Below are 20317 nucleotides of genomic sequence, written 5' to 3'. Positions count from 1 at the left end.
CATGTCAATGTTGTCTACTTAATCATGAAGACTTAAATAATATGAGCCTTCTCTTTCACCAAGATGTTTCGGGCTCAAACCTGTCCAATTATGTAGAATTAAATTTGTCTTTTTTCCTCAAGAGGTGACTGTTCCAGATTGGGCACAAGCAGAATTGGCTGAGACCTCTCAACAAAGAGTTTCCTTTGGTGAAGGCTGGTTTCCGTTGTCTGAATTGTCAGGAGCAAGCTCTACTCTAATGGAATCAATTGGGTAAATTGTGGTTTGTTAAAAGATATTTCTAATCCCTGAAATGGTCAAGTATCTGTATTCCAAGAAATTCAAATTTGCTGTTTGTGCATTAGGTCAATGCCAGGAGAAGATGAGAAAGTTAACATGGATTCTGAACTTGTCCTAAGTGGTCACTTAGCAGAGTTCTACCAGAGGAAATCTGCAGACGAAGCTGGAGCAGTTGTAGAGCATGGGGTAAAAAGGAGACAATGTAAGTGTCCTGTAACTTGCTTGGAACTTAAAGCATAGGGAATTTCCTTTTTTATTTTGGTTCTCTCTTCCCACATATAGTTCTTGTTCTGAATGGGATAACTCTTATGGTTCCATAGCAATGGGTGCTTTTAATTAAGCAGTCTTGTGAACTTGGGACTCTGCAGGACAAGAGCGATTCTGGGCTAGGATAGGTCGGAGCACCCTCGAGTGCTAATTTTGCTCAACCCTTGTGGCCCAGATTGGTGCCACTTTTAACAACTGAGCCACTCCGGACAGCTTGATTGACCATCTTCTGTCTTTTTTCCCCGCTGTCCTGATCATTTGTTGCTTTATCAATTAATTTCAGGTGGTCCTCGGACCCCCATCCGGCAGAAGATGAGGTCCATGAGTCGCTCTCTTCAGATGTTGAATGTTGCCAGACTAAACCTGAAAGCACAAAAAAGTCAGCCAGATGGGGTGCAGCTTCCCATCGGAGATGAGTCCACCCATCAGCCCAAGAAACGTTTGGGGGGCAAACAGAAAACTAGAAGAGTGAGGAAGAGTACAGTAGGTATGTCTTTTGCTGAAATGATGGATCAGATTTATGTCACTCTGTTTTGATTATTTTAGGGGAAACTTCCTTTCAGATTTTGGATCCCTTTGAGATTAACAAACCTGATGGTCATTGTGGTTTAAGTTTTAATGGACCAGCTGGAGGGTGCCAAAACCCTGATTGGTCAGTCACTTGCTATTTATTATTGAGCATATGACCATGCAAACTTAATACAATAAAGAGGAGTTTGCTGTTTGAAAGCAGTGTGTTGTTTTGTTGTTCTATATTAAAGGACGAGGAGTGACTGTCCTGTGGGCTGGTGTTCACCAGGGACTGTGTTAAGATTACAGTATTAGATAGTTCAGTTATCAGTGCTTGCGGAACTGTATCCGGGCAAGGTACTGATACCTCAGGCAGATTACTTAGTTTTATTGTTTTATAATGCAAGATAATATCTTCAAAAAATTGTCTTCGGTGCTACACAACATTTCATGCACATTTCTGTGATGGATATCTTATTCTGAATAGAAAAAAGTTAAATTAGGGTGTGATATCTTCCATGACTCCACCATTATTCACACATTGTCGATTGGCAGCTTTTAAATTTGACATTTCATTCTGTTTCTGTATTATAGATTTTAAAAGTGATGAGGAGATGGTGTCCAGTTTGAAGGAGAATTACCAGAAACATGTAGCAGATGATGAATTGTCCCAATTCAGTTTCATACAGAATGCAGTCGAAGTCATTAAGATGCACCTAAAATCTAGCAACACAGAAGCTTTTGAGGTATTATCAGTTTCTAATCTGATTTGATAATTATCAAGTAATTTAATGATTTCATTGAACTTTGTCTTTTATTTGATCTTTCATGGGTTATTAAGAAGAAAACAAACTGCATTGATTTAATCTATAGCTATTAGTACTCAGTGCAATATTGTCACCTCCGCTTGTTTAGTATATTGACATTGCGTTTATAGGAATTATCAGGCTTTTTACCAATAAGAGAATCTAACTATCTCCACTTTACATTTAATGGCATTACAATAGCTGACTCCACCACTATTAAGATTCTGGAGTTGCCATTGAGCAGAAACTTAACTGGATATATAGATTTTCTGCCGCAAGAGCAGGTGAGAAGCTGGGAATTCTATGGTGAGTAAATCACCAACCCTGGCACATGGCAGGAGTGTGATGGGAAGACTCTACTTGTCTGGATAAATATAGCTCCAACAGCACTAACCTCAACACCATCCAGGACAAAGCAGCCTGCTTGACTGACATCCCAACAACCGCCTTGGATGTTCACTCCCTCCACCACTGGCGCATAGCGGCAGCAGTGTGTACCACAGACAAGATGCACTGCAGCAACTCACTAAGTTTCCTTTGACAGTATGATCCAAACTCACAATCTCTACCACCTGGAAGGACAAGAGCAGCAGACTTATGGAAATATCACCACATGCAAGTTCTCCCCCAAGTCGTACACCAACCTGGCTTTGAACTATATTACTATTCCTTCAGTGTCACTGGATCAAAAACTTTGAGCTTCCTCCATAACTGCGCTGTGAGTGTACCAACATCAGATGGCCATGAGCAGCTCAATATGGCTCACCACCATCTTCTCCAGGACAAATAGGGATGCACTGCAAATTCCCCGTGAAATTTTTTAAGTTTTAATATTTTATCAGTCTGGTAAGAGGTGTAGAGTTCACAGGATCAGTATTGAGACCAGTATTGTTTGCCATCACCATAACCAGATTGTACTCTGGCATCAAGTACAATACCAAAATTGGGCAACATCAAACATTGGTGTGTGCATACTGAGAAGGGCTGTAACAAAGTACAATACATATAATTCGCAAATGAGCTACAATATAGATAAGTGTGAGAGAGTACATTTTTTATTCTAACAAGGAAGCCACATACTTCTTGGGTTCTAAATGGAGAAGGGCAAGAATGATTTGGGAGTACAGATACACAAATCACGAGTAGTAGTGTTGCAGGTTTATAAGGTTGTTAAGCCACAAATCACTGGGTTAATTTCTAGAGGAATAGAACATAGAACATTACAGCGCAGTACAGGCCCTTCGGCCCTCAATGTTGCGCCGACCAGTGGAACCAATCTAAAGCCCCTCAAATCTACACGATTCCAATATCATCCATATGTTAACCCAATAACCATTTGAATGCTCTTAATGTTGACGAGTCCACTACTGCTGCAGGCAGGGCATTCCACGCCCTTACTACTCTCTGAGTAAAGAACCTACCTCTAACATCTGTCCTATATCTCTCACCCCTCAATTTAAAGCTATGTCCCCTCGTGCTAGCCATCACCATCCGAGGAAAAAGGCTCTCACTATCCACCCTATCTAATCCTCTGATCATCTTGTATGCCTCTATTAAGTCACCTCTTAACCTTCTCTCTAACAAAAACAACCTCACGCCCCTCAGCCTTTCCTCATACGATTTTCCCACCATACCAGGCAACAGCCTGGTACATCTCCTCTGCACCCTTTCCAACACTTCCACATCTTTCCTATAATACGGCGACCAGAACTGTACGCAATATTCCAAATGCGGCTGCACCAGAGTTTTGTACAGTTGCAGCATGACCTCCTGGCTCCGAAACTCCACCAATAAAAGCTAACACACCGTACGCCTTCTTAACAACCCTATCAACCTGGGTGCCAACTTTCAGGGATCTATGCACACGGACACCCAGATCCCTCTGTTCATCCACACTACCAAGTATCTTACCATTAGCCCAGTACTCTGTATTCCTGTTACTCCTTCCAAAGTGAATCACCTCACACTTTTCCGCATTAAACTCCATTTGCCACCTCTCAGCCCAGCTCTGCAGCTTATCTATGTCCCTCTGTAACCTGCCACTTCCCTCCGCACTGTCTACAACTCCACCGACTTTAGTGTCAACCGCAAATTTACTAATCCATCCTTCCACGCCCTCATCCCGGTCATTAATAAAAATGACAAACAGCAGTGGCCCCAAAACAGATCCTTGCGGTACACCACTAGTAACTGAACTCCAGGATGAATATTTCCCATCAACCACCACCCTCTGTTTTCTTACAGCTAGCCAATTCCTGATCTAAATCACCCTCCATCCCATGTGTCCGTATTTTCTGCAAAAGCTTACCAGGGGGAACCTTATCAAACGCTTTGAATAGAATTGTAAAATGGAAAAGTTGTATTAAACTTGTATAGAACCTTGGTCAGACTACACTGGAGTTCTAGCTTCTAAATTGTAAAAATGGTCTACTGTGGCAGACCAGAGAAGATTGGGGGTTGGGGGGTAATTATTGGAATTATACCAGAATTGAGAGGTATACCTATCAGAGAAGAATGAACAAGCTGGGACTCTTTCTTCCTTCAGAAGATGAGACTGAAAGGTGATTAGATGAAGGCCTTTAAGCTTATGAAGAGATTTGATACGATCGACATTGAGAAAGTAGGAGAGGCCAGTACTAAGGGGCATAAAACATAGTCACTAATAATGCAATAGGGATTTCAGAGAAATTTCTCTAATGAATGGTAGGAATGTGCAACACTACCACAAGGAATTCGGGTGATTAGCATAGATCTCTGGGGAAGCTAGATAAATACGCAAAGAAAAAAGGAAATAGAGGGATATCTTGATGAGGTGAGATGAAGAAGGATGGAAACAGATAGATATAGAGCATAAACATTACCATTACCTGTTGGACCAAATTACCAGTTCCTCTGCTGTAGATTCAATGCAATATCATTAAACTATTATATATAAAATGATATAAGTTTCACTTTGAAATGTTTCCATAACTAACTCCATCAGAGATTTCACCCCCCAACCCCCCGCTGCCACCTTCCACCACTTAGCAATCTTGCCTTGAGGTGCATCTCAAATGTGAAAGGACAAATTTGTCGTCATATTTTTGGATGTCTTTAACAATTGTGAGTGCAGTACATTTTCAACATTGATTATTCTGTAAACCCTTTGAATGTAACAATTTTACCTCCTTTATTTAAAGGCCACATGTATAAATCTGATTCAAATGCAATTACTGAAGAGCAGTAAATCCATTCGGCAGCAGTACGGGAACCAGGAGAATAAGGAACTCAAAGTCAGAGAGTGAGTAAGATATTTAAATTGGATACTCCGGGCTGTATCTACCATCTTATTGACACTCCGGATTTTGTGCCTGTAATTTCTAAAGCAAGAAAATTTTCATAGAATCTTCAAATTTGGCAAACTAATGAAATTGTACGGAACTGTTCATAATGAAAAAAATGTCATGCACTGATATATTGTCTTTTAATTCAAGCTGCTCCATGGTGTGTAATGTGGGAATTGAAAATGTCACTGCTGTATTAAAATATAGCTATCCCCTGTTATGCTCTACTAGTACGTTGCTAAAAAAATGGCATGTTAAACAAAAAAGTCCTAAATGAAAACCACCTTTCCATAAGAAAACATGTATTAAGGCGAGGCTCTTGACCTATATTTTTACATTAAAAATCTATTTGGCTGCCTTGAATTTAACTTAATTTTTTCATGGGATGTGAGCATTGCTAACAAGGCCAGCATTTTTTGCACATCTCTAATTACCCTTGAAATAGGTGGCTTGCTAGGCCATTTCAGAGCTTTTTAAGATTCAGTCACATTGTTGTGGGTCTACTGTCATATGAAGGCCAGACCAGATAAAGACAGCAGATTTTCTTCCCTAAGTGACAATGAACCGGATGGGTTTTAAAACAATCGATAGTTTTATGGTCATTTTTACTGAGACTAGTTTTTAATTTCAAATGTGTTGATTGAGTTCAAGTTCCACCAGCTGCAGTGGTGGGATTTGAACCCATGACGTCAAAAGCCTGGGCCTCTGGATTACTAACTCAGTGACATAGCTGTTCATCCAGCAGAAGGTACTCTTCAGTTATAAGCAATAAAATGAAACAAACCGATGAGTCAAAGAAAAAGGTTTAATAAAGAAACTTCATTACTTCAACACTTGAGGCCTCACACACTGGGCCATTCCAAGCTCCAACAATTCCCAACAGGTTCTTAATTATACTGAATCAACTGATCATCACATCATTTTGTCATTGGTTACATAGTTTACTGGGTCAGCTAACTCTTACAACTTGTTACCATTGGTCACACTACAACTGATCCAATGTTATCATTGGTTACATTCTAATAATAACCATTTCCCCAAAAATCCTTTCATTAACTTACTCTGAAAAAGTTGCGGACTCTTTCTACTTACCTGTTGCTCAATGCCCCTCCTGCTCATCGCTTCCCTCTCTTTACTTTGTGCCACCCGCCTCTCTTTCTCCCTGCTACTCACTGTAACTGGGATGAAACTAAGAAGGAAGTGGCAAACAGGGCATTTGGGGGAGGGAGGTGGAGAATGGGAATGTCGGAAGAGGAAAGTGACAAATGGGAGGGAGTAAAGGGTGTCAGGAGAGGCGCCACTGTGTTTAAGATAGATTGAGCATGCGAAGCTACAACGTGGCTCTTAGGGCATCTGCAGTAATTGCTAAAACAAAGGTGGAGGCTCCACTATGCTGAAAACATCTCTGATTTACAAACCTACTAGAATGTGCTTTAAATGAAGGATACCTGTATGCTGATTGAGCTAATTTAAGAAATTACTTGAGGGGGGAAAGAGAGAGAGAGAGAAAGTCGAGCAAATTTTAACCTTCTGACTTGCCTTACTTTATTTGACTATATGCTAACACCAGATGGCCAAAGTACAAATAATTGTTCTTTGAACATTAAGCAAAATTATTTCTGAGAGATTAGGTTAGGGATTATGAAAATAAAGATTTGTATCTGAATTTATGCTTTTATTTTATGTTGGAGGATCATTCTTATGTTAATTTCTATGGTTGGTCTTGCTGCAGCTGCCAGCTCCAGGTTTTGTTACGTTTGGAGATGTTCCAGCAGTTTCCAACATTGCAGAGTGACCCTGAACAGTTGGAACAGCTTGTGGAAGAAGTGAGTATAGTGTTAGACATGAAGCTGTGTACTTGGTCTGGGACCTCTTCAAATTTGGCAGAAGAATGGTGGGCTGGAAACGAGTTTTAGATTTAATCCAATTACTTCTTGGCTTGAATCAAAGTGTATCACTGCTCCCAAAACTGAATTGGTAATCCTACTTGAAGACTACAGTGGGTAATGGATAAGTACCTCTTTGTTGCAATATGATGTGATCTTAAGCATTAGGAACAAAATATGAGGCACTTCGATCTACATATAACTCTAGTGCCTCCCCAAGACCATGTTCTATTATCTAGTACTAACATTATTCACCTTCAGCATAAAATTTACAAGTGTCATTTTAAGTAAAAATACATATATTCAATTAATGGAAAAATATGCAATGCAGAATTGAATGGCAGTGTTCGAGTATTGTAAAATAATTCCTCTGTTACCAATGTAATATTCAGGATATTTAAAAGAAAATTGCATTTTTAAACTTGTTGGATAAAACCCTTTATGTAAGATTAATTACTCCTCTGGCGCCAAGGTTAAGTTGCATGGTCAACCCTTCCTTCGCTATAGTTACTGCATGAGTTTTATCCTATCATTGAGTGCAGGGAAAAAGTTTGTGTTGTATGTAATTTTGATTTGAATAATAATGCAATTCACGTACTTTTTTTAAGTAGAATTTCCGTAACTTTAGCACTCAGATAAATGTCAAGATAACCTTAGTGACGTTATCTCATTGGAGCATGTTAAGAAATTGGGTTGTAACGAGTACAAAGACTATTCTTCAAAATTATTTAATTGACTTTGAAGCACTTTGAGATGTCCTAAAGTTGTTAAAGGCACGGTGCATGCAAATTTGTTTTTAATAACAAAACAAGACCTTCAAGAGTAACTTTTTATTCTAGCAGCATGTGTTTTTTTTTACAACCTTTTATAAGAAATGCAACAAGATAGAATGTACTTACACAAGGAGCAAAAGGGGCCACTTTGCAGCAATGGTAAAGTTACACCTACACTTGAGGCACACATCCTGATTCCAGACAGTAGCAATGATTGCTTTTGGAAGAGGCAGTCATCTACTGCTTATTAAAGCAAATTACTACAGATGCTGGAATCTGAAACCAAAAGAGAGAATGCTGGAAAATCTCAGCAGATCTGGCAGCATCTGTATGGAGAGAAAAGATATGACATTTCGAGTCCGGATGACCCTTTGTCAAAGTTTTTTTTTGACAGCTTTGACAAAGGGTCTTCTGGACTCGAAATGTCAGCTCTTTTCTCTCCATACAGATGCTGCCAGACCTGCTGAGATTTTACAGCATTTCCTCTTTTGGTTTCATCTACTGCTTATGTTTGATGCCATGTATAGAATCATAGAAACCCTACAGTGCAGAAAGAGGCCATCTGGCCCATCGAGTCTGCACTGACCACAATCCCACCCAGGCCCTACTGCCATATCCCTACACATTTACCCGCTAATCCCTCTTAACCTACGCATTTCGGGACACTAAAGGGCAATTTTGGCATGACCAATTAGCCTAACCCCCACATCTTTGGACTGTGGGAGGAAACCGGAGCACCCGGAGAAACCCACGCAGACACTAGGAGTATGTGCAAACTCCACACAGACAGTGACAGACATGTATGGTGTAACTCCACTGCAGAGTTCCGAATAGTTTGAAAGCAAAACTGTCTGGGATATATTAAACATCCCGAGCACTTTTGAAACTTTCCCCAAACTATTATAAATACTGAGAATGCATTTTGCAGGATTGCCCCAAATATCTGCCTTGAATATGAACATTTTTCAATTTTAGACTCATTGAGTTTTACAGCACTGCTAATTTTTGTGTCATCTGTGAGCTTACTTATGCCTCCAACATTCATGTTCAGATCATTATTTTACACCATAAACAACAATGGACCCAACAATTACATAATGCAGGAGGTTTCAATGCTTTGATCTAGGATGCCTCCATGAGACTTTGTACTTATCCTGATGGAAGATGGTGTTTGTTATAATGGGGCACATGTTTTCAGCAGGAGGACTTGACTTTTGCCGTGCCTAATGTTTCTTCTCCAGACATCCATTCCTGACATTAATGTCCTCCAGGAGGATGATCCTTATTTTTTTTGGGATGGCAGTTAAGACTTGAGGCAAAGTAGAATTTTATTTTGATATTATCATCAGAATCCAGGATTGGGGCATAAGTGCTGCTGACAATGGCATATTGCTTATGGCTGAGGTGTTGGTAAATGGTTATGAGTCTGTCACTTATACAATGAAGGAGTTGTGACAGTGCATCCAAGATCCTATTCTAGGTGGCAAAATTAATTTCATGGACATGAGGGTTGATGGCAGCTTTTCCTTTCCAGTAGAAGGTGTATTCCCCTGTCTGTTCCTTCAGCTGCCACTCCCCAGAAAGGTGGGGGGGGGGCTCGCTGAGGGAGACAATGTCAATTTGATGTCTTGATAGTTTGAGAGTTACAATTGCAATTTTTCTTTCCAGGCAGCCATTCTTGAGGTTATCACTTGAGTGTTCTAACATTCCAAGTTGCAAAATTTAGAGATTTGACCATGAAAATGGTGACTTCACAGGGTATGGTTCCCCATCGAGGAGAATGTGGGACAGCCTATTTTATAGCCCGTTCCTGATTTGGAGTGAGCAGATGTATCCTGCAAAGTACTTCTCAGTCACACATGTTGCTGCCCAAAGACACCTCTGTTCCAAACAGGTGACCACCAACCTTCATGCATCTACCACTTGGGTGCAGGTTCTTGACAATGGGTTACCAGGTTTACAGCCCTATCCTTGTCACCAGTTCTTCATTGCCACAGGACTTGTCAAATGAATCTTGGTAGAAACTAGAGTGTGACTTTGTTTAACTTGGGGACTATAGGGCACTGTAATTGTCCACACAATCCTGCTGGGTTAGTGGTCAGATTTTGATGTGTCGAGCCATGATGACTGAGTCCACTTCGTCGCTGCAGCTGCCTTCTGCCATCGCAGCCTGAGAAACGCAGACTTTCTTCGCCTGTTCTGCCATTAAGGATTGGTTTGTAATCTGATTTTAATTGTACTATTGATACCTACGTTAGAAAGTCAAGTATGTTTTCCAAAACTAATCACTTATTGTTTGACTGCAGATGACAAATTTATTGCGCATCATATCTCTAACAAAGGACACTACATTCCTTGCAAAGTTTCTGGAAGAAGAGATCTTAAACATGTAAGTTCAGAACATTCTTTAAACTTGAAAGCGTTAGTTCAAATGTGCACATATACTTTAACTGTCCTGCATACTGCAGTTGATAGGATTCCACCCTTGTGTTCATATTCTCCTCTGGTGAAAAGATTTCTGCTGCAGTTTACTTCCAGGGTATTGACATTCCTCTGGTATCTTCCCCATTCTTCAGTGAATTTAGGCAAACTGCCCCCCCCCCCCCCCCCCCCCCCCCCCGGCAACCTCCTCTAACCCTTAGCCATAAGATGCTGTGTCCCACTCATTTCCTCCAGCTAAGGTCAGCCAGCTACCACTGGTTGAAAAAAAAACTAACCTGAAGATTTGAAATCTCTGATTTTTTCTGTCATGCTGTACCTATTGGGCCAATGGCAAATTTGAATTGTTAAATCAAAAAGAAAATCTTGCCCCATATATTGTATAATCAGTTTGTGAAATGAGAGAGATACAAATAATAAACTGTGGCTGCTTCATTTCATGTATCTCTCTTTACCTATGTTTGGAAGTAATGTGTTAGAATAACCTGGTCTTGGTGTTGTACCAAGTATTGCAACTTGCAGTAAATAATCTGTGTTATGTACTATAATTTCTAAAACTTGCTAAGTTTGTATAAGATTATTGGTTATTCATCTCCTCCACTGAGTTACTAGTGGATCTGTTATAGGATAAGATTGCATTGTATAAGAGCAGACTATCTGCACTTTATTAGACACTTTAACAGTAACTTTTCTATTCAGTAAATGGATATAACTTTGTGGGTGTGGAAAAGGCACTGCTGGGATTCAAACTCTGAATGCCAATGCTTTCATAAAGTACTTCAGCTCATTGTCAGAACATAGGCCTTCTCTGAGGAATGCTCAACATAATGCTGAGCAGATATGTATGCATTTGCAATTTGGTGGACAAGTTAATAGAGTAATTTTAACTATATATTGCTGAATATTTAGCTTTCGCCTGGCATAACTGTACTAGGGTTTAACTTTGTAGACAATTGCATACAATTGCAATTGTGGAAGCATTGGAGAGGGTGCAAAGAAGGTTCACCGGGATGTTGCCTGGTCTCGAGCATTGTTTTCACTGGAGGCTGAGGGGAGACTTGAGAGAGGTCTACAAAATTACAAGGGTGGAAGTATCAGTTACAAGGGGGCGCAGGTTCAAGGTAAGTTTAAGGAAGATGTGCGGGGGAAGTTTTCCACACGAGTGGTGGGTTCCTGGAACGTACTGCCAGAGGAGGTGGTGGAAGCAGGAACATTAGCAACAGTTAAGAGACATCTGGATGGGGGGGGTGGAATAGAGGGATACAGACCAAGTAAAGGCAAAAGGTTTTTAAAAAAAAGTTTAGTTAGAGCACCATGATCGGCATGGGCTTGGAGGGCTGAAGGGCCTGTTCCTGTGCTGTACCTTTCTTTGTTCTCTTTGCTTTTTTGTTCTTTGTTCAATGTGGTGGGTACATCAGGTTTTCCTCTCTCTCGCTCCAGTTACTCCCAAGTATTATATGAAATTGATTCAGATGGTGTTTAACCATTTTCTTTTTTCAGGTATTTGCTCAGCGTACCAAAGATATTGGGTGAGCTATACTTTGGATTAGGTCAGAATGTCCCAGCACGTCTGGCCTCTGTGCTTCCCGCTGACTTCTTAAGCGATGAATCCATGAGCCAGAAAACTGAATCACCCGATGCCTCACAGCTGACTTCGCTGGCCACCAGTACAAGCTTTGCAGGCTGCGAAGGAGAACAGCTGGAAGAACTACGTACCAGATCATCTCGAAAGAGAAGGTACTGGAGCCCTGCCTATTTTGCAGTAAAGGTTTTAGTTTCCTGCACAATGGGATGCACTGCTGTTACTTGGCTTATCAAGCACATTAAATTCTGTACTCTAGTTCCCCAAAGAGGGACACTTGAGCCTACCTTTTGTCTTTGTGATCCTCTTAATTTGTGATCTCAAATTGCTTCAGCCATGACTACAACCAGTTACAGGCCTGTAACAACAGCAATTGGACATGCTGGAAATGCTCAGCAGGTAGGCAGCATCTGTAGAGAGAGAAGAGCTAACACAGTTCACTGACTTCTTGCCTGAGTTTCCAAAATTTTCCATTTTAATTTCAAGTTTCCAGCAGCCACAGTATTTTGTTTTTGTGAGAACTGCTTTGCTCTAGTATTCTATAGCCTACGCCATATAGAATACAGGTTTAGAAAGACAGAATTAATCGCTGTAGTACTTGAGTGCCTTTTTTAAAACCACCTCCATGGTTGTAAGTAAACATCATGAAAACCTTTCAGACCCATTGGACACTACTAAAGTCCTAGTGGATAGAATTGAGGTGAGATGTGTATAGGCCCAAAGCTGTGTTTTCTCCAGCATAGCATTGGATGAGTATAAATAAACAATAGACACATAGTGTGAATGAGACATGAATGCCATAACACAATAGATTTGATGATAATATTGGTTGACATTTCAATTTAGTACTAGTAGGTACCAAATTTCACAAGTAAATAATGGGTGGTGAAGCATTTCTGTGATGCCTTGAGGACATGAACATAGAACATAGAACATTACAGCGCAGAACAGGCCCTTCGGCCCACGATGTTGCACCGACCAGTTAAAAAAAAAAACTGTGACCCTCCAACCTAAACCAATTTCTTTTCGTCCATGAACCTATCTACGGATCTCTTAAACGCCCCCAAACTAGGCGCATTTACTACTGATGCTGGCAGGGCATTCCAATCCCTCACCACCCTCTGGGTAAAGAACCTACCCCTGACATCGGTTCTATAACTACCCCCCCTCAATTTAAAGCCATGCCCCCTCGTGCTGGATTTCTCCATCAGAGGAAAAAGGCTATCACTATCCACCCTATCTAAACCTCTAATCATCTTATATGTTTCAATAAGATCCCCTCTTAGCCGCCGCCTTTCCAGCGAAAACAATCCCAAATCCCTCAGCCTCTCCTCATAGGATCTCCCCTCCATACCAGGCAACATCCTGGTAAACCTCCTCTGCACCCTCTCCAAAGCCTCCACATCCTTCCTGTAATGTGGGGACCAGAACTGCACACAGTACTCCAAGTGCGGCCGCACCAGAGTTGTGTACAGTTGCAACATAACGCTACGACTCCTAAATTCAATCCCCCTACCAATAAACGCCAAGACACCATATGCCTTCTTAACAACCTTATCTACTTGATTCCCAACTTTCAGGGATCTATGCACACATACACCTAGATCCCTCTGCTCCTCCACACTATTCAAAGTCCTCCCGTTAGCCCTATACTCAACACATCTGTTATTCCTACCAAAGTGAATTACCTCACACTTCTCCGCATTAAACTCCATCCGCCACCTCTCGGCCCAACTTTGCAACCTGTCTAAGTCTTCCTGCAAACTACGACACCCTTCCTCACTGTCTACCACACCACCGACTTTGGTGTCATCAGCAAATTTGCTAATCCACCCAACTATACCCTCATCCAGATCATTAATAAATATTACAAACAGCAGTGGCCCCAAAACAGATCCCTGAGGTACACCACTTGTAACCGCACTCCATGATGAATATTTACTATCAACCACCACCCTCTGTTTCCTATCCGCTAGCCAATTCCTGATCCAATTTCCTAGATCACCCCCAATCCCATACATCTGCATTTTCTGCAGAAGCCTACCATGGTGAACCTTATCAAACGCCTTACTAAAATCCATATATACCACGTCCACTGCCTTGCCCCCATCCACCTCCTTGGTCACTTTCTCAAAAAACTCAATAAGGTTAGTAAGGCACGACCTACCTGCCACAAAACCATGCTGACTATCACCTATCAATTCATTACTCTCCAAATAACTATAAATCCTATCCCTTATAATTTTTTCCAACATCTTGCCGACAACAGAAGTGAGACTCACCGGTCTATAATTCCCGGGGAAGTCTCTGTTCCCCTTCTTAAACAATGGGACAACATTCGCTAACCTCCAATCTTCTGGTACTATACCAGAGGCCAACGACGACCTGAAGATCAGAGCCAGAGGCTCTGCAATCACTTCTCTTGCCTCCCAGAGAATCCTTGGATAAATCCCATCCGGACCAGGGGATTTATCTATTTTCAGACCCTCCAGAATATCCTGCACATCCTCCTTATCAACTGTAATACTGTCTATTCTACTCCCTTGCAACCCAGTGTCCTCCTCAGCTATATTCATGTCCCCTTGCGTGAACACCGAAGAGAAATATTGGTTCAATGCTTCACCAATCTCCTCCGGTTCCACACATAACTTCCCTCTGCCATCTATAACTGGCCCTAAACTTGCCCTAACCAACCTTCTGTTCTTGACATACCTATAGAACGCCTTAGGATTCTCTTTAACCCTATCCGCCAAAGTCTTCTCATGTCCCCTTTTAGCCCTTCTAAGCTCGCTCTTCAACTCCCTCTTAGCCAATCTAAAGCTTTCTAGTGCACTACCCGAGTGCTCACGTCTCATCCGAACATAAGCCTCCTTTTTCTTTTTAACCAACAAAGAAACTTTTTTGGTGCACCACGGTTCCCTAGCCCTACCAATTCCTCCTTGCCTGACAGGGACATACCTATCACAGACTCGCAGTAGCTGCTCCTTGAAAAAACTCCACATGTCGGACGTTCCCAGTCCCTGTAATCTCCTAGTCCAACCTATGTTTCCTAATTCTCTCCTAATAGCCTCATAATTACCCTTCCCCCAGCTAAAACCACTGGCCCGAGGTTCATGCCTATCCCTTTCCATCACTAAGGTGAACGTAACCGAATTGTGGTCTATAGAAATGCATATTTTTTATTGTGATCTGTAGATCAGAAAAGCACTTAAAGTATTTGACAGGGATACACATCTACTTTGTTCCACCTAGAATTTAAGTCCCTTGTTGCCCTCAGTCACACTTTGTATGATGTTGAAAGGGTGACATTTTGATTGATTACGAGGGCAGGTGCTCTGTTTTCTATAGAATTGACAGATCAGCTGGTTCAACCAGAATCGAGGCCTGTATGCACATTTTCTTTTCCTGAACAGTGGTGCTGTCAGCTTGGATGTCCTGGGGCAGACATGAAAGTTTGCAGGGTAACGATGTAGTTCTCTGGAGGAAACCAGAGCTACTTATTACAAATTAGATCATCAACGTACCTCTGAGGACTGAAATACGTGGGTTAATGGTGTAAAATTAGTGCTCTTTCCAGTAAACCTAGCCATTGTAAATTCAAAAAAAGCCCTATTCAAATACACTTCTTTTATTTTTAGGAGCCTTCCACTGATGAGGCATCGGAGCATGTCTGAGGTGTCCCATAATTTGCGACAAATTCAAATCCCCAAGAAATCTATGAAACTGGTAAGTTGCTTAGGAGGAAACATCTTTGTGAATCTGTAATTGCTAAAGCCTACTGGAATTTCTGATCCGAATTGAGGATAGGGTGGTGGGTACAAGAATAGTGAAGCTGAAATGTAGAAATTGGTGCATGATAACTATAATAAATATTGTTTTAAGAGACTATTTACTTTTCAAGTAACCTTGACAGTCACCAGGAGCAGTTGGTACTTATTTACCATCAAAACGCTTTGATTTTGAGCACTTCTACTCAATCTGCTCGACCTTCTCTGCTCTTCTTCATTATCCAGAAAACCAAATGCTCTTGTCCTTGGCACCATTCTAGTACAACTCTTCTGTACCCTCTCCAAGGACTTGGCATTCTTCCTGTTGGGGTGCCCAGCTTTGAATGCACTATTCCTACAGATGCCTTTCCAACATTTTATTTTAGCATAATTTCCTCCCTTTTGTGCTCTATTTTTAAACAGCTCTATAAACTTGTCCTGCCAATTCCAATGATATATTTACGTACGCACTGAGATTACTCTCTTCCTCCACCCCTTTAAAATTGTGCTTTAGGTTATGTTGGCACTTCTAATTTTTCCTACTAAATAGATCAGCTCTCGTGTTCTTGTTGAATTTCATTTACCAATTTCACTAGTCTGCTTGTTTTCCTGAAGTTTATTATCCTTGTTATTTATGTACATAGAAAATAGGAGCAGGAGTAGGTCATTTGGCCCTCGGAGCTGCTGTGCCATTCAATATGATCATGGCTGATCCTCTATCTTAAGACCTTTAGAGTCTAGGAATCTATCTATTTCCTTAAGTATATTCTTTGACTTGGCCTCCACAGCCTTCTGTGGTAGAGAATGCCACAGATTCACTATCCAGTGAGTGAAGAGCGAAGAATAGTGAAGCTGAAATTGTAGAACTTGGTGCATGATAACTACAATAAATATTGTTTTAAGAGACTATTTACTTTGCAAATAATTTTGATTCACCATCCAGTGAGTGAAGAGGCATCTCCTCATCTCAGTCTTAAGTGGCCTACCCGCATCCTGAGACTATGACCCCTTGTTCTAAAACCCAGAACAAGAGGAACAACAACCCTGCATCTAGTCTGTCCAGCCCTGTCAGAAATGTAATCGTTTTAATGAAATCCCTTTTCATTCTTCTAAACTCCAGTGAATACAGGCCCAGTCGACCTAATCTCCTCTCGTATAACAGTTCTGTCATCCTAGAATAAGTTTGGTGAACCTTTGCTGCACCCCCTCTTTGGCAAATATATCCTTTTCTTGGGTAAGGAGACCAAAACTGCACACGGTACTCCAGGTGTGGTCTCACCAAGGCCCTGTACTGCTGCAATAAGACGTCCTTGCTCCTGTACTCAAGCCCTCTTGCAATGAAGGCCAACACATCTTCCCAACTGCTTGCTGTACCTTCATGCTTGCTTCCAGTGATTGGTGTGCTAGGGTATATTGTAGGGCCAAATGTTGCACTTGCCATGTGCTGCATTTGTCTGGGAGAAGTATTTCATATGGTCCATTTTTCACTTGTGTTTAATGCAATTGTCAAACTTCTAGTTGTATTTGCAGCACCTGTCCAGATAAGTTTTTGACTTAAAGCAATGATTGAAACGCCCTTAAAATAACTTTACACACACAAAATCTGCAAACACTTGTAACCTGTGTAGAAGTTTGAAAATTTCCAACATGAAAATCTGAGCATAGCTGGAAATTGTGCTAATCAAAATTGTTTCTTGCAGCGGGAAAACATTCAGTCTCACCCTCCCATTGCTATTGAGCAGGCAGTCCTGCCACCACCACCTTCACAAAAGGAAGCTCAAGGTACAATTTGATCATATTTATATTGTGCAGCATTTATGATAAATATATATTTAATATTGTGTTGCTGAGTGCTGGGACCCATGTGGTTGATTATTGAACAGCTCATGTCTTGATTAGGTCATAGTCTGGTCATTGGGCGATGCCCTCTCTTGTGAGCTGTTGTAAGGCTCACTACTCTCATATCTGTGGGGCAAATATAATGGCATTTATTGCAAGTGAATTCAAAAATTGTTGTTGTTAAATTCCTGCTGTTTATTTCCCCTTTTCTGTTATGCAATTCCAGTGCTGCAAAATTGGAATTTTGCCACCTAGTTGTAGCATGCTGATCCCTTTGTTTAATATCCTTGTATGAAAGCCATCACAGCCTCACTTCACTCTGTATGTCTGACCAGGTGTTTTTTTTGCATCTGCCCCTTACTCTATGCTCCTGGAATAGTATTAGATGTGAATTTCAGGATTCTGACACAGTAGCAATGTACATCCAAATCAGGCTGGCATGTACCTTGGAGAGCTCATAGGAGAAGAAGGAACTGTTTTAAGTAAACTTGGTAAGTTGTTGCAGATCAAATGTATGGTCGCCACATTATAGAAGGGGTGGATTTTGAGCCCAAAGTCACTGATTAATCTCTTCGATACAATGATAATGGCATACTACACTATTAGAACATATACAACATAGAACAGTACAGCACAGAACAGGCCCTTCGGCCCACGATGTTGTGCCGAGCTTTATCTGAAACCAAGATCAAGCTATCCCACTCCCTATCATCCTGGTGTGCTCCATGTGCCTATCCAATAACCGCTTAAATGTTCCTAAAGTGTCTGACTCCACTATCACTGCAGGCAGTCCATTCCACACCCCAACCACTCTCTGCGTAAAGAACCTACCTCTGATATCCTTCCTATATCTCCCACCATGAACCCTATAGTTATGCCCCCTTGTAATAGCTCCATCCACCCGAGGAAATAGTCTTTGAACGTTCACTCTATCTATCCCCTTCATCATTTTATAAACCTCTATTAAGTCTCCCCTCAGCCTCCTCTGCTCCAGAGAGAACAGCCCTAGCTCCCTCAACCTTTCCTCATAAGACCTACCCTCCAAACCAGGCAGCACCCTGGTAAATCTCCTCTCCACTCTTTCCAGCGCTTCCACATCCTTCTTATAGTGAGGTGACCAGAACTGCACACAATATTCCAAATGTGGTCTCACCAAGGTCCTGTACAGTTGCAGCATAACCCCACGGCTCTTAAACTCCAACCCCCTGTTAATAAAAGCTAACACACTATAGGCCTTCTTCACAGCTCTATCCACTTGAGTGGCAACCTTTAAAGATCTGTGGATATGGACCCCAAGATCTCTGTTCCTCCACTGTCTTCAGAACCCTACCTTTGACCCTGTAATCCACATTTAAATTAGTCCTACCAAAATGAATCACCTCACATTTATCAGGGTTAAACTCCATTTGCCATTTTTCAGCCCAGCTTTGCATCCTATCTATGTCTCTTTGCAGCCTACAACAGCCCTCCACCTCATCCACTACTCCACCAATCTTGGTGTCATCAGCAAATTTACTGATCCACCCTTCAGCCCCCTCCTCTAAGTCATTAATAAAAATCACAAAGAGCAGAGGACCAAACACTGATCCCTGCGGCACTCCGCTAGCAACCTGCCTCCAGTCCGAAAATTTTCCATCCACCACCACCCTCTCTTCGATCAGATAGCCAGTTACCTATCCAATCGGCCAACTTTCCCTCTATCCCACACCTCCTTACTTTCATCATAAGCCGACCATGGGGGACCTTATCAAATGCCTTACTAAAATCCATGTATATGACATCAACTGCCCTACCTTCATCAACACACTTAGTTACCTCCTCAAAAAATTCAATCAAATTTGTGAGGCACGACCTGCCCTTCAGGAATCTGTGCTGACTATCCCGGATTAATCTGCATCTTTCTAAATGGTCGTAAATCCCATCCCTAAGGACCTTTTCCATCAATTTACCAACCACCGAAGTAAGACTAACCGGTCTATAATTACCAGGATCATTTCTATTCCCTTTCTTAAACAGAGGAACAACATTCGCCACTCTCCAGTCCTCTGGCACCATCCCCGTGGACAGTGAGGACCCAAAGATCAAAGCCAAAGGCTCTGCAATCTCATCCCTTGCCTCCCAAAGAATCCTAGGATACATTTCATCAGGCCCAGGGGACTTATCGACCTTCAGTTTATTCAAAACTGCCAGTACATCCTCCCTCCGAACAACTATTTCCTCCAGCCTATTAGCCTGTAACACCACTATTCAAGGTTGCCTTATTCAGTTAGGATGTTAAATTAAAGCGTCATCTGTCTGCTCAGGTGGGCATGAATAAACAATTGTTGAAGGTCAAGGGGAGCTCTCTCAGTATCCTGATCAACATTTGTACCTCCATTGCCACCTTTAAAATCCTCCTTAAAACCCAATCTTCAAACAAGGTTTTGGTTAGTTCCTTTTGTATCTTTTGCTCAATACCTTTACTTTTATAGGAAAAAAAAGCAATTACACCCGTATGGAGCACTTTGAGACATTTTTCTACATTTAGAGATGCTATGTAAAAGCAAGTTGTTGAGGGGAAGATATAATATTGTCATCCTCTTATAGAGGAAGATAACTGGGTGCCAAATGGAAATTTGTTTGACCCAGCACTGAGATTCCTGGGCTCAATTCCTGGTCTGCTGAATTGACTGATCAGGGGACTAGGACGGTTTTAAAAAAATAACAATTGTAGTTTATGCTTCTGATTACTATCCAGTAACCCTTGTTGCAACATGCCTACATGTTCTTGTTGAGTAAGTATAGAATCTAGCTGGTGTGTCAGGCCTCTAGAGTTGAGTATTTTTGACTGGTGGTTTTGAGGACTA

At 41.4% G+C, this 20317-nt stretch overlaps 1 protein-coding gene across 1 annotated transcript in view; it reads left to right on the top strand.

The window, feature by feature from the left end:
- ticrr (TopBP1-interacting, checkpoint, and replication regulator) overlaps nt 1-20317 on the top strand; it is a 46657-nt gene that overhangs the window by 10665 nt on the left and 15675 nt on the right. The window contains exons 5-14 of the mRNA XM_078241307.1: nt 123-252; nt 345-481; nt 830-1033; nt 1651-1802; nt 5042-5142; nt 6918-7011; nt 10151-10233; nt 11784-12020; nt 15504-15591; nt 17333-17414. Coding sequence (XP_078097433.1) covers nt 123-252; nt 345-481; nt 830-1033; nt 1651-1802; nt 5042-5142; nt 6918-7011; nt 10151-10233; nt 11784-12020; nt 15504-15591; nt 17333-17414 — 1308 coding nt within the window. The remainder of the gene's footprint in view (nt 1-122; nt 253-344; nt 482-829; nt 1034-1650; nt 1803-5041; nt 5143-6917; nt 7012-10150; nt 10234-11783; nt 12021-15503; nt 15592-17332; nt 17415-20317) is intronic.

This window comes from Mustelus asterias, chromosome 24 (genome assembly GCF_964213995.1).
Source record: "Mustelus asterias chromosome 24, sMusAst1.hap1.1, whole genome shotgun sequence".
Classification (NCBI taxonomy): domain Eukaryota; kingdom Metazoa; phylum Chordata; class Chondrichthyes; order Carcharhiniformes; family Triakidae; genus Mustelus; species Mustelus asterias.
The sequence above is the reverse complement of the archived record's forward strand: the minus strand, read 5'-3'. Positions and strand labels throughout refer to the sequence as shown.